This window comes from Mesoplodon mirus, assembly GCF_964341445.2.
Source record: "Mesoplodon mirus genome assembly, chromosome: 17".
Classification (NCBI taxonomy): Eukaryota; Metazoa; Chordata; class Mammalia; order Artiodactyla; family Ziphiidae; genus Mesoplodon; species Mesoplodon mirus.
This window is the reverse complement of record NC_138993.1, coordinates 1501714-1517287: the sequence shown is the minus strand read 5'-3', so window position 1 is coordinate 1517287 and position 15574 is coordinate 1501714. Positions and strand designations below refer to the sequence as shown.

General features: G+C 41.4%; 1 protein-coding gene across 4 annotated transcripts in view; it reads left to right on the top strand.

Annotated features, from left to right (window-relative positions):
• Window positions 1-15574, top strand: part of ZDHHC20 (zDHHC palmitoyltransferase 20) — a 73974-nt gene that overhangs the window by 33327 nt on the left and 25073 nt on the right. For all 4 annotated transcript variants that reach the window (XM_082602593.1, XM_082602592.1, XM_082602595.1 and 1 more), the window contains exons 4-7: window positions 4123-4243; window positions 12927-12996; window positions 14302-14334; window positions 15149-15269. In XM_082602593.1, coding sequence (XP_082458719.1) covers window positions 4123-4243; window positions 12927-12996; window positions 14302-14334; window positions 15149-15269 — 345 coding nt within the window. The remainder of the gene's footprint in view (window positions 1-4122; window positions 4244-12926; window positions 12997-14301; window positions 14335-15148; window positions 15270-15574) is intronic.

Sequence of the window (15574 nt, the reverse complement as noted above, 5' to 3'; positions counted from 1 at the left end):
CCCATTGTTTCTACTGGGGGCTTTTCTTTTAAGGGATAATGTAAACCACTCATCAAGCTTACTGTTTCTTCAAATATATTCTTCAAACATTTGCTAATAATTAGTCAGCCCTTAAAGTTATATTACAAATTGCCATCCATATCTTAATCTCTTAAGTTGAAAAGGACCTAATTTTATCTAATCAGTTACTAGTAGTGATGGCTGTTGGAAACATAGCATGTGTGAAAGTAAATAGTTTTTATTACAGGAAATAAAAAATATAATAAAAACAATTGGTAATACTTTTGAGAAACAGGATAGTACAGAGGTTCAGAACTCAGCCCCCAGCTCCAGACCCCCTCGTCTGCCTCATCCCTCTGCGTTTCTAGCCGCGCAACGTTGGACACACTCCTTAGCTGTCTGTACCTCGGGAACGTCCTCTGTAAAGTGAGGATGGTAGTCGTACGCACCTTATTGGATTGTTGTGTGGGTTAAATAAATTAATCATACGTACATGTGATTGATGGTATTTATAATAATATGTAATTAATGCTATAGGGAAAATGCTTAAAAGAACGCCTAGCACATTAGTGCCATCTAACTTATTTTTTTCTTTTTTGGTTGTTGTATTTGCAAGGTTGCACCCATTTAGCATTTAGCCCAGTGCTTAATTAAGCCTTTACGTCCACTCCATCCTTCATGCTCCCCTATTCCTGTAAGTGTAATTGTAAGTGTAACTGACAGCCTGTGTCCAGTGGCCCTTCTGTGGCACGATCCACCTTCCCTGTCATGGACCTTGTCATCTAGTACTGTAATTGCCTGCTTACCTGTATGTATCACCTTATTAAATTGTTGGTTGTTTAAGGGCAGGGATCATTTCTGTCATGTTCTCCACTATATCCCTCTCCCACCATCTGGCACATAGTGGGCATCAGTAAGTATTGAATGGATTGATTATTCAATCATGGAGGGCCAGCTAAGCTAGGCCACAGTGACAGCCAGGAACAGGAATGTAAGATTATCTTTCTGAATAAGCTTACTCTGGGCTGCCTGAGTAGCTCTTGATAAGAAATTGCATACTTGTGAGATAGGTGTTCATGGCCGCATTAAAAGGACTCTAAAAATGTAGAGGCTTGAGCAACACTTCGGGCTTGGATCTAGGGGGATTGGTTGGGTCTAAAAAGCAAAAACTATGCATTTTTAGGGAAGTTAAGTTATAAAGGTAGGCATTCTTTTTTCATTCTTTCAGGCAGCAAGTATTTACTGAGCATCTGCTCTTTGTCCGACTGTGGTGGACTCTGGGAATAAAAAGAACAAGACAAACATAAAACGTTATAAATCATGGTACATTTAGAAAAAGAACGCGATGATGTGGCAGCATGACGGTAAAAGCTCTGAGGAAAAAAGCTGTTTTCGATAGTGTGATCAGAGAAATCTCTGAAGAAGTGGTATTGAAGCTGAGACCTTCATAAGCTGTCTCTTCCACTAAAGGATAAGCTTTTTGAAGGAAGACTCTTTGTTATTTACGGCTGTGTCTTCATTGCCTAGAATCAGACCTAGTGTATAATAGATTGATAAATACTTGAATGAACGAATGGTAAGGAGGACGCAGCATAAGAAAAGCTGGTAGGCATCTTCCATCACTAAGTGTCATCTTCCTAAAAAGAAAATATGGTTCCGTCGCTTCTCTGGCGTTCCTGCAGAGGTTGCCAGTGGGCTGGTCATTTGCCTGGAACACAGACCCTTCACGAGCTGAGGTCTTACTTCATGTCCATTGCTTCTTCCTGGAACTCTGTTTTCAAGTAGTGTGTTGCCCTGAATATAGTATTTTCACCTCTTTGTGTTTTCCATATGCCGCTTCTTTTGCCAACATTTTCTTTCCTGCTTTGTCTTCCTGGACGATTCCTGTTTATCCTTCTAAACCCCGTTTAGGTACCTCCTCTTCCAAGAAACTTTCATTGACAGCCCTCACCCCTCCCGAGGGAGCTTTGGTCACACCTTGCAAAGAATTGCTGATTTGTAATTCTATGTTTACATGGTTAACATTTGTACTGAACTATAGGAATGTGTTTTTGAGGCAAAGGCTGTATTTTTATTCATCTTTGGATCCCTGGTACCTGGGACAGTGCCAAGCTCTTAATTGGTGTGTAACAGATACTTAAATTGAACCATTTGAACACTAAATTTAAGATAATGGCATTTCATGGTTTGAATTCTGTTCAGTAGTATTTAATGAAAAATAGACAGGAATAATTTCAAAAATCTAGTTCATTTTAAGTTTTGTTCCACTCCTCACCTAAAATCCTGGTGTCTCTTGAGATTTTCATTTGGTTTAAGCTTTTCGTAATTTATAACCATAGTTCTTATGGAAAAGTAATGATTTTGAGGCCTGGCTAGAAACAGTTCAGCCCAGGAAAATTCTGTTCAGATTTGACAAGGAAGCTGTAAAATTTGATTAGAGCATCTTTTTTCCAAATATATATTTAACGTTATACCATATGATTTTTATTCTCTGTTTTGAATGTTTCAGAGATGCATCATGTCAGGGAAGAACTTTCTAGCAAGTTACAGGTCTCTTAAAAGAGAATGGGGCGTCTTACAAAGTAGGAACGTATTTTTGTACCTGACAGTATTCGAGGGGGTGGATCTCAGAAATGTCTGAAGATTCCAGCCTGCCTGGGAGTTTAGATCAGTGACCTCCAGAGTCTCAACTTCAAGCTTGTGTGTAATTTTTTCTGATTTTTTTCTGTCCTGTTCGTATGTCCATGTTACTTCTTGTCCTTTGTAAGTAAATTGGGGATTTCTTGTGTGCCATCAAGATTTAGTTGTGGGAGCTAGGCTAGGTCATCTAGACGGACTCTTCCTGCTTCTTAAGCCATCGTGTTTGGGTCAGGTTAGAGTAACAAGTCTGTGAAAAGAAAGAGCACGTACTTCACATGAGCAACACAGAGGGAGACATAGTACCGTAGAACTCAAGAGACTTGTGTTTTTATATCAGCTCTGCCGATAATTCTGCAGCCTTAGAAAATTCCCTGAGCTGCTTGGGATCACAGTTTCCTCACCCCAGAGCTCTTAATCCTGCCTGTGCCGCACTATCGCCCCGTTTGTAACAGAAGAGGCTGCCTCAAGAAGGCAGTGCCGTTACTGACGAGGCATTGAGAGTGTGGAAGGCTTGGTACTGGAGTTCGCAGGTAGACCAAAATACTCAAATTTTAAAAGATAAAGTTTTAGTCATGACTCCTTAGACCTTTTCAAGCAAAACCCTGTAAGTAAATAAAAATTGAGGAACAGTATTATTAAAGTATGAACTATGATCAAGAGCATGTCTAGGCCATTTTTTTGTTTTTAAAAAAAATCTGAAATAAAGACCAATAGAAACTGAAAAAAAACTCCTGGTTACATAAAATAGAGGCATAAAACTGAGGTCCTTGAGATGCTGGGATGACATGAAAAGAAGAGCAACTGAACAAGTCCTTTGTAGGAAAATGCTATTTAAAGAAATAGGCTGGAGGCTGCCCACACGCGGGAATTAAAACTTCAGAAGTGGAAACTGGAAACAAATCTATAAAGGAATCTCTCCTTGAGAAAAGGAGATTGTGCTTACCTTGGCAATCCTTAATACTTCTGGAGAAAGCACCCTGATTGATTAGCTTTTTAAAAGCAAAAACAAAGTAGTAAAAGAAGGACTTGTTGTCCTCATTGAGAAATTTGGCCAGAAAATAGTAGGGCCCCATGCCTGTGATTTAGCCTGTTACGCAAAGCAAGTGACTCTTTGGACATCCTTCCAAATCTCTTGACACTAACTTTCAAACACCAGAATTTTTACTAACAAAATATATATTAAGCCCTTTTTGATGGGCAAAGTTAAACTTCTCTGTAAAAAACAAAAATGCAAAAAATATTTAGTTCACGTTCTTTGCCATCATTAGTATGGAGGGCAAATATTTCTCAGTCTGTCAAAGATATGTGGTTTTGTTAAAATGTGCTTGATTTAGCTTCCTAAACAAATTCGAAGACAAGTTTTGCCTTTATAGAAGGAAATATTTTTGTTTTTTCTGTTCTGGATAAAACTTTATTTTTCTGAGCCTGATAGTTAATAATCATGGGATTAAAAAGAATTAATAGTTATTTCTCCTTTTATAGTTCTGCTTGTCCAATTCTGAAAAGGAACGTTACGAAAAGGAATTCAGCCAAGAAAGACAGCAAGAAATTTTGAGAAGAGCAGCAAGGGACTTACCTATCTATACCACATCAGCTTCAAAGAGTAAGAAAAACAAATCTTAAGCTTTTCTTCTCAAAGAATTTTTAAGATATGGTAATTTTTGCCAAGATATATTTGCATGATTTGACTATTAAGTGGATATTGCGGTTGCCACAAATAACATCTGTGGGAACAGGATTTTCATGTGTTGTGTACCTTACATGGTATTTCAGATAATAGTTATGTACATATGTTGATATAGATTTTTTAAATGAATTTATTTATTTATGGCTGCGTTAGGTCTTCGTTGCTGCACGTGGGCTTTCTCTAGTTGCAACGAGCGGGGGCTACTCTTCATTGCGGTGCACAGGCTTCTCATTGCGGTGGCTTCTCTTGTTGTTGAGCATGGGCTCTAGGCACATGGGCTCAGTAGTTGTGGCACGTGGGCTCGTAGCTGTGGCCCACGGGCTTAGCTGCTCCGTGGCATGTGGGATCTTCCCGGACCAGGGCTTGAACCCATGTCCCCTGCATTGGCAGGTGGATTCTTAACCACTTCTGCATTTCTTTTTTTGTCCCAACTCAATCTTCATGGCTAAAAATTACATTTATAATTTTTAGTAAACCATCATTTGGAAATCCTGGTTTGAATTTGAACATTTTGTGTCATCACTGAGTAACTTTTTAAAAAATCAAGACTGTGCTAACTTAGAATGGGGAGAAATAGAAGACATCAAGGGGAAGAAGCTTGTTCAAGGTTATAAAGCTAGTATTCAGAGAGCCAGAATTTGAAGTCAGGTTTGTCTGGTTCCGAAGCTGTGTCTGTTCCACTGGCCCCCTTGACGTTTGTGACTGCAGCAGCTTCCTTTTCTCAGGGGCAGAGCCTTACTGATAGGGATGGACCTGTGAGCGGCCAGACTGGTCATTTAAGTACAGGAAATTGTTTTAAATTATGTATTATACACCTCACTAATTCATGCAAATACCAGATAATGGTGATAGCTAACAGTTACTCTGACCTAAGTTCTTTACACATACAGGCTCATTTAAACTTCACACCAGCCTGTGAGGGAGACACTGCTCTCTCCAGTTTACAGACGAGGGAACGGAGACAGGTTAAGTAACTTGTTGAAGGTCATACAGGTAGTCATACAGGTAGGTCATACAGGTAGTCATACAGGTAGTATGTGAAAAGGTGCTCTGCCTGTAGAACCCCTATGCTTCTCAACTCTGAGGGGAAATAAAAGGAGCTTTACCTTTGTATAATTAGGTACACATTCTGACTTAAGAAAATTTTAAATTTGTGCAAAATTTTAGGAGGGGTTATTTGACCGACATTTAAATTTTTCATGCATTTCATATAGGCACACCTTGGAGATACTGTAGGTTCGGTTCCAGACCAGTGCAATAAGGTGAATATCACAATAAAGCAAGTCACGTGAACTTTTTGTTTCCCAGTGTGTGTAACCGCTATGTTTATACTGTACCGTAGCCTACTGAGTGTGCAGTAGCATTATGTCAGAAAAACACATACATACCTTAATTTAAAAATACCTTATTGCTAAAAAATGCTAACCATCATCTGAGCCTTCAACAAATCATAGCAGTAATATCAAAGATCACTGATCACAGATCACTATAACAAAATAATAATGGAGCTTGAAATATTTTGAGAATTACCAAAATGTGACACTGAGACACAAAGTGAGCAAATGCTGCTGGGAAAATGGCACCAATAGATTTGCTCAATGCAGGGTTGCCACAGGGCTTCAGTTTGTAAAAACAAAAAAACGCAGTATCTGTGAAGCCCAATAAAACGAGGTATGCCTATACTATCCCTTTGCATAACCACTATATTACCGTATAGAATGAAAACATGGATTTCAGATCAAACCCCAGCTTTTCCATTGCTAGTGCAATGAGAGTCCCTTAAACTTCCTAAGCCCTGGTTTCCTCATTTTATTTTTTATTTTTTTTTTCTTTTTGCGGTATGCGGGCCTCTCACTGTTGTGGCCTCTCCCGTTGCAGAGCACAGGCTCCGGACGCGCAGGCCCAGCGGCCATGGCTCACGGGCCCAGCCGCTCCGCGGCATATGGGATCCTCCCAGACCGGGGCACGAACCCGTATCCCCTGCATCGGCAGGCGGACTCTCAACCACTGCGCCACCAGGGAGGCCCTGGTTTCCTCATTTTAAAATGAGAATAACAGTCTCTAAATCTCTGGAAGTATACATAAATGAGACAAGCACTTAGTATAGATCTCAGTGTACAATAATAAATTTTCAGTAAATGAGAGCTTATTTATTTATTTTTAATGTTTATTTATTTTTGGCTGCGTTGGGTCTTCGTTGCTGCCCAAGGGCTTTCTCTAGTTGCGGCGAGCGGGGGCTCCTCTTCGTTGCAGTGCGCGGGCTTCTCATTGCGGTGGCTTCTCTTGTTGCAGAGCACGGGCTCTAGGCATGCGGGCTTCAGTAGTTGCAGCACGTGGGCTTTAGTAGTTGCGGCGAGTGGGCTCAGTAGCTGTGGCTCGCGGGCTCTAGAGTGCAGGCTCAGTAGTTGTGGTGCACGGGCTTAATTGCTCCATGGCATGTGGGACCTTCCCGGACCAGGCCTTGAACCGTGTCCCCTACAATGGCAGGCAGATTCTTAACCGCTGCGCCACCAGGGAAGTCCGAGAGCTAATTTAAAATAATCCCTTTTTATATTCAATATAAAATGTCTAGTTTACAACAGTTGTTAGTAGCTGCAGTTATGTAGATTAGATTTTTTTTTTTTTTTGGCCACGTTGCGGGGCATGCGGGATCTTAATTCCCTGACGGGCGATCGAACCCATGTGCCCTGCAGTGGAAGCGCGGAGTCCTAACCACTGGACCGCCAGGAAATTCCCTAGGTGTTTTTAACCCAAAGTCCCAAGATTTCAGAGAATTAATGAAACCGTGAGATTAAACGCAAAATTTTGGGTACTTTTTGAAATAGCCTGTTCTTTTGATTTTCAGAGCAGTACCTATGCCCCAAAGAGTTAAAAGCTGCTAATGTAAAGTCTTTACCCTTAAAGCTTTATTACCTTTCATTAATTTTAATGGCTTTCCACTACTCTGAAAAATACCCTTCATCTGTTGAATAGTGCACCAGAATTTTGCTGAGCACTTTACGGGGATTATTTACACCCCACTGAGACAGTGCAGCATTTATCCCCACATTAGAGACAAAGAAGTGAGACACAGGGAGGGCCCTGAAGTCCCCAAGTGGCAAGGTCTGGGATTTACACCTTATCTTCTGACTGCAGACAGAGTCCCTGCCCTTGAGCACCATTTTATACTGCATTTCTACTGCTTAGAATCCCAAAGAACATTGGGGGTTTTTCTTCTTTTTTTCTTATTATAGAAATAATATCATGCATTCTTTAAAAAATGAAGTTACAGAACCCCATGTTATAGAAAGTGGATCTTTCTTAGACCAGAGGTTAGTGGAAGTGACGGAGCTGCCCTCGCGGAGGGGCGTGGGGGCTGCACTGGGCTCCTTTTCGTGCTTTTCTGAACCATGTAGACATCTCATCTATTAAGGAAGCAAAATGAGTCTTTCTAAACCTCCGCCCTCCACAGCCTGGATACAACCAGTGTTTCTCTTTCTCCTGCTCCATTTCCCTGAGTCAATTCTGCTAAAGCTCTGTCCTTCGCCACCTTTTATTTTTATGTCTTTTTCTCTTCCTAGAATGATTATTTTCGCCTCCCTAAATCTACTTTAAAGTTTTAATCCACTGTCCATCTCTCTTCAACCATTTCTATTCACTTAAACAAGAAGAGATTTTAAAAATCTTCTCTGAACTTCTCACACTGTTACCTTGTAGATCGCAGGTCACTGTCTGCTGGTTGTCTGTGCCCCTCCCTCCTTGACTCCGTCCTGAGGCTCTGGCACTGGGATCTCCATCCACGGCCCTGACACAGCCAGTGTGTCACCCCCCAGGCCCCCAGGAGGCGTTTGTGGGATGAACCTGTTCCTGGGTGTTCCTGGGTGTTCTCCATAATGGCTGCTTATTCACTTGAAAGATCTCCCCAGTTCTCTCCCCTTCACTAATTTTTCCCACCCTAGAGGCTCACTTTATGTTTTATCAAAAATAATAACATTATTATAACGATAATAACTGCTTTACTGGGAATTTGATACGTTCCAGATTTTTTTTGATCTGCACAATAGTCCTTTGCGCTTGATATTATTTGCATTTACAGAAGAGGAAATTGAGGGTTTCAGAAAGTGAGTTACTGACCCAAGGTCACAAGCTAGTAAGTAGGAGAGAACGAGTATGAAACACGGCGGCAGAGTCCCAGCTGCTTCCGGGCTCGGGGCCACCCCGCAGCTGCACACACTTGGCTGCCCCTCAGGACCTCGCTGCCTTCTTGGGGTCTCTTGTCCTTTATGAAACTCGCGTGAAGATTGCTCACCTTCTTCCCTTCTCCCACAGTTTGCTCCTAAAAATCTTGCTTCTTCACTTAGTAATTCCCAACCCATTTCTTCCCTCTGCTTTCAGGTATACTTCAAAGTGTATCTCCTCTTAAAAACAACAACAAAAATTTGGTTCTGACGCGTTCCACCTACCGTTCTATTTTCTCTGCCCTTTGACTGTGGGTCCCCTCCTAAGTCGTCTGTGCCCTGGGCCTCTTTTCCTTCCCAGCAGATTCCAGGCAGCTGGCTTTCATTCTTCCTAACCAGGTTCGGTGGCGTTTCATTCTAACTGCTTGAAGAACTTTCTTCTTTGTGCTTTTCCATTCTAGTTGTTTTTGCATCTTTGAATGTTCATTCTTCCTCCTACATTTTTTTAACCCCGCTTCACAAGGGTGCCTCGTCCCAGTTCTTTTTGTAATGTTCTTTCAGCTGTTTTTAACCATGGAATTCTGACACCACGATATTGTGATCGTTGGTTCACTGTGTCTCAAACAATTTGTTTGCTTTAATAGTTTTCAGACTGAGTTATCTTTTCTTACTGTGAACTAGCAGATTGAGGGATGTTGTCACATGAGCACGCGCTTGCTGCCCAAACCCTTTCTTGTTGTCAGGCAGAGGGCTGGACTGCAGCTGTGCCTTCAGAGGGACGAGCCTGCCTTGCCCTCCCCCAGGGCCCTTGGAGACGCTTGTCGGGGCTTTGGCACTCCCCTTGGCATGTGCGCCCGCTAGAGCTCCATTCTCATATCTCCACCTTCCGAAGGTTAGCTGTACCTGAGTGACCTGTTATCCCAATTCACGTCAAGCAAAACCTAACACCATGGGGGCAGGAGGGAAGTCTGTCTTGTTCAACTTTATATTCTCAGCATGAAGCAGTGTTTGTCACAGGGTAGAGACTGAATATTTGTTGAATGAATGAACAAAAGAAAGAAAAACAACCTAACCCCCCTCCCATACCCACCCACTCCCTCCACCCACCACCATCAGGCTTGTGTCTGACATTGGCAGCATCGCCTCCCGGAAACCGCAGTTTTCTTTGCTGCTTTTACTTCAGTTCTTCTATCTACTCAGTCATCAAGACCCTTAAAAAGGCTTCTTGAAAAGTCTGTTTAGTTTCATCTCATCTCAGAGCAATGGCAGAATTTTGAGTGGAGGAAATGTAGAGGAAAAGGAAATAAGACACTGGGCTTCTGATCCCGATCTGACCACTCATTTAGAGAGAGGGAGATAATCTTGGGCAAACTACTTTTTTTCTCTTTAGGTTTTGGGGTGTTTCTAACCTAAAAAATGAGAGGTTGGGTTAGGAGACCTCTCAGGCCCTTTATACCTGCTCTGCTTTTTCTACCTTATATGGTTTCACTTCCCTAGTGTCCAGTCGAGCCAAGGTACTACAGAAGGCCCTCAGTGAGGTATGGGTTATTCATTTAATAAGTGGATATTTGTATAAATTCCCTTCATCTTGAAGTTTGGTTTAAATTATAAAAGCAATACAGGAACATGATTTAAAACAACTTTTTGAGGACGCCAAATGGGAAGTGTCTGCCTTCTCACCCTGGCAGTGCTCCCCAGAGGTTGCCACCCTTCTTGTATATCCTTGCAGAAATTTTTTATATATAACAGAATATGGCAAAACTTACATACAATCAATCAACATTTTAACAATGAGAGTGGATAGGTATTAACCAGTACAGATTTGGTTACCTGGGTAGCTGCCTTCTAGCAGGTGTAACTCTAACACTGCTTCAAAATAACACTTTGTGTCTCTCATATATGTTAATTCAAGTCTGAAGGTGGATGCATTGTATTGGGATGTGTAAAGAGAAAAATACATATATTCTTCTCCCCCTCAGAGATATGAAACATGCTGCATATCAAACTATTCTGCAGTTTGCTGTTTTCTACTTAATATGTTTGCACTTTTCCAGTTTAGGGTCCGTGTCTCCTTTGTATGGAGAATTCTTGTTAAAGTCTACGTAGTGTATCATAAAATGCTTAACTATCTTCATAATTCGTTATTCCTAGTGTTTTGTTATTGAAACCATGTTGTGGTGAGAGCGTGTCTATAGAATAAATTTTCTAGCGGCAGAGATCCCGGGCAGAGAGTGTGCATGCCTTACGCTTTTATAGATACGGCCAAATTCTTTTCCAAACACAGTACCACGTGACATGGTCCATCTGCTTTCTAGAGGGTACGTTTAATTTAAATTTTTACTTGAACCTGTTTTCCGTGCTGTCACTATGTCTGTTAGCCCTAACGATCACAAGTAACAGACAACAGCTTAAGCTTTTTAACTCCCCCTTCCCCCCAAAAGAAACTACCATAACGTATGGGGTGGTGTGAGAACGTGGTGGGTGGCTCCTGTGCCCTGAGGGAAGGACTGCAAGAAGGGACTGGAGCTGAGAACTGGGGGCCAGAGGGGCTCCTGCAGCTGTCCCTGCTGCTCCCTGGCATCTGCTCACTTCCTACACTGTCGCCCTTAAAATGATTCTCCCTTTCTTATCCCGTCCACGTGGCGAAGCGTGGCCATCGCGTTACTCAGTTCCACCCCGCGAGATACAGCTCACTGCCCCTCAGCCCTGATTCGTAGGAGAGAGCGTGAACCAGAAGGGGGAGGTGGGTGGGTTCACACAGTCCAGGTAGAAGAGGGGTCTTAGGTCATTTCCTGGAAAGAGAGTGGCCTGTAGACCAGGCGGATACCCCCGAAAGAAGTCTACCGCACTTGCAGTAGATCCCGTAGAGTATTTATTAGTCAAATGCTCTAAATCTGTGAAAGTTTCAGCTCTAGTGAAAGACCCATAGTAATTTGTCTTGTTGCCAAGAAGCATTTGTTTGCTTTGGAGGCCATGATATGGAAAAAGGTCAGTATCTCACTGTAATTTTATTATTCTCTGTTCATCCAAAATAGTGGTTTTAAAGCATTATTGATTTGTGAAGTCTTGGTACATTTCCCTCATAAATCTCAAAGAACTATTTTGTCACTTACTTAGATTTCAAAAACCAGAACCTCAGGTTCTGACTGTTCTGCAGATTCTGGTGGTGCTCTTCATTCAGTTGGCTTTTTGTTTCTGTCTGTGCTGTGTGGCACGCAGGATCCTCGTTCCCCGACCAGGGATTGAACCCGCACCCCTGCGTTGGGAGCATGGAGTCCTAACCACTGGACCGCCAGGAAGTCCCCTCCAGTTGGCTTTTTTTCTCTCAGAGTACTTGAGCGGAGTGGGGAGGACAAGCCTGACCTGATCCGGCTTCTCTGACCCTGCCTTGTGTTCTCCTCCTTTCCTCTCTGCCCCAGGCACGCCGGCCCCTCACTGTTCGTGCACTCTGAGCACCCTCCCACCCGAGGCCTGTTCCCTCTCCTCAGATTCCTCTTTTCCCACAGATCTATGTGACTGACCAGCTCCCTTCTTTTTTTTTTTTTTTTTTTTTGCGGTACGCGGGCCTCTCACTGTTGTGGCCTCTCCCGTTGCGGAGCACAGGCTCCGGATGCGCAGGCTCAGCGGCCATGGCTCACGGGCCCAGCCGCTCCGTGGCATGTGGGATCCTCCCGGACCGGGGCACGAACCCGTGTCCCCTGCATCGGCAGGTGGACTCTCAACCACTGCGCCACCAGGGAAGTCCCCAGCTCCCTTCTTTAAGTTTCAGTTTTCTCAAATGACTCTGAAATTACAGTACCCCAACGCCCCTTCCCTGCTTTAATTTTCCTGTCAGCACCTATCCCTAATATTACTACTTATTTTGTTGCCTTGCCTTGCTTACTACTCCCCATCTTTTCCACTAGAGTGTGAGTTCCGTGAAGGCGGGGATTTATGCCGAGAGCAATATCTGGCCCCTAGTAGGTGCTCGTTATGTTTTGAATGAATGAAGATACAAACTATATATTAGAATTTAGTGGGAAGAAGTTTAGAGTTCTTTCGCAATAGTATGTTTGCAATTTTGCTGTTTATCTGGGATGGGGTGGGAGATAATTGAGAACGTTTGTTTTGACATTTTACTACAGACATCATGGTACAGTAGGTCTTAGTGTATCTGAGTTTTGCCACTAAACTGCATGTTTGACTTGATACCAGCTCCTTATTTCCTTGGATCTCCTTATTGATCTGAACATTGCTGGGCCAGCTACATTTCTGAGGTTCCCTTCTGCCTCTCGACATTAGGATTTCATAAGCTCTCCAATGAACTTTGGTATTATTTTAAAATTATTGGTTGTCAGTTTCCTAGAGTTGTTTATAAGAAATGAAAGCAGATTTTACAGTCAAATTAAACTCAACTCTAAACATACCTTCTTCAACAACTTCCTTTTAATTCTTAAATGTAGCCGTCAGATATTGTGAAAGATGTCAGCTGATTAAGCCTGACCGTGCGCATCACTGCTCAGCATGTGACACGTGAGTGTTTCTCTTTGGCTTTCGTTTAAAAACCCCAGTACTGGAACTGGAGATGGGAGAACAGAAAGTGAAGGAACTTAGCAAAAATACTGCATCCTCTCCCATTATTTGCTCTGTATGCAGAGCTCACATAAATGTGTATATAAGCTAGAATATACTTTGAAGTAATCTTTGATAACAGTTCCTGTACCAGTTGTTAGAATTTTCTTTAAGTATGTGTACTTCTTGTGCATATGCTTAATGTAATATTGATGACCAAGTAAGTAATACCCCCCACCCTGAGAAAGATAACTTTAATTCCTGGATTAAAAAGACCATCATGACACTTTTGTTGTTTTTATTATTAATGTTGATATTAAAGCCTAACAAACCACAATAATATTACTTTCCTTTTCAAATATTTATTTATGTATTTATTTGGCTGCACCGGCTCTTAGTTGCAGCACGCAGGATCTTTAGTTGTGGCATGTAGGATCTAGTTCCCTGACTAGGGATCGAACCCTGGTCCCCTGCATTGGGAGTGTGGAGTCTTAACCACTGGACCACCAGAGAAGTCCCATTATTACTTTTAGTTACCACCTCTGAAGTCGTTCCCCCCAAAATTTCAAAGATTTTATCGCTTCTGCTCTTGTGAGAAGGTAGTGTGTTGAAAGAAAGACACCTAGTATGGGAATTCCAGTGAGTCCTTGAACTTGAGTGAGACAAGTTATTTAACCTTTTGGGTATCAGTTTACTTATTTGTTGTACTACTTGAAATGATCCATTGTCTAACTTTATGCAAATATACATTACATATACTGGTGGGGAGGCAAATTTGGGGTTTTTTTCTTCTGATTATAAAAGTACAGTGGTTCTTATACATGGGATAGAATTGTATAAAATCTGTGGAAAAAAATAACCACCTACAAGCCCATCAGTGTTAATATTTTAACAATATTTGCTTCTAAAGTTTTATCACTTGCACGTTTAAAATAACTTCCATTTTACTTTCCTTAGCTGACTTTGTAAACTAGATCTACCTAATGTACCAAGTGCTATATGCACCATATCTGTATATTAAAATGTTGTTTGATGTGGTCCAAGCCAGCTGGCTATGCTCAGCTGAATTCTCAGTGTGAAAAATCATTACTTCTTACCTACGAAAGTATTTGTGGAAATAACAGGAATTGTCTCTAACCTAATGTCTACTGGGTTGGTTTTTCTAAGGTGTATTGCTAAAAGGAAAATTTTAAGTTAAAAAACAATTATCAGAAATTAGAATCAGGGAAATTTTTCTACATGGATTTTCTTATGTTTGTTTCTTAGGTGTATTCTTAAGATGGATCACCACTGTCCTTGGTACGTATAAAACACAGAGGAAATGACATGGGGGTGGAGAGGTGGGAGGGGAGTATTTGGAGTGATTTACCTCAGCATTCCTAAATTTTGAAGGTCAATTTAATTACTCATAGATATCAAGATTGATCTAGTTTTATGTTTCTGCTACATGTTTTCCTTTAAAAATATATTCTGATGTTATTAACCCAAATAATTGTCTACTAAGAATTAACATTGAAATTCCAAATTCCTTACAGAATTTATTTAAAACACACATCCATAATTAAGATACTGCTCCCGACTTCCCAAATGACCCATTTTCTAGTTATAGTGATTTTAAGTTTTTTCATTGTCCTATTTGTTATTATTATGGTTAAAAAAACATTAAATTTCCCATCTTAGCTTTTTTTTTTTTTTTTTTTTTTGCGGTACGTGGGCCTCTCACTGCTGTGGCCTCTCCCATTGCGGAGCACAGGCTCCGGACGCGCAGGCTCAGTGGCCATGGCTCACGGGCCCAGCCGCTCCGTGGCATGTGGGATCTTCCCGGACCACGGCACAAACCCGTGTCCCCTGCATTGGCAGGCAAACTCTCAACCACTGCGCCACCAGGGAAGCCCTGTCTTAGCCATTTTTAAGTGTACAGTTCAGCAGTGTTAAGTATGTTCACATTGTTTTGCAACCAGTGTCCAGAACTTGTTCATCTTGCAAAACTGAAACTCTGAACCCATTAAACACTCCCCACTCCCCTCCCCTCAGCCCCTGGCAAACACCATTCTAGTTTTTGTTTCCGTGAGTTTGTCTTATTTTTACAGTGTGATTTTCTTTATTCTTCTAGGGTGAATAACTGTGTGGGATTTTCTAATTACAAATTCTTCCTGCTATTTTTATTGTACTCTCTATTATATTGCCTTTTCGTGGCTGCAACAGTTTTACAGTACTTTATAAAATTTTGGACGGTAAGTCTTTTTTCTATCTTAGAACATATATTTAGGACTTTATAAGTTGCTATTTCATAAATCCTTCATTCTTTATTATAAGTAGACATACTTAATTTTACTAGTTAAGAGTTTATAATGGCTCAGAAGACAGATGGGGTTAAAATTTACCTTCATATATACATGTTTGTAAATAAATGAATATTAAACAGGATATAGTGAGCTGCTTTTAGTAATCCAAACTGTTTCCAACCATACTATCAGTTTTAGGGAAGTAGTTACTTTTATTTCAGGTGATGAGACTTACTGCAGTTTTACAGTAATAA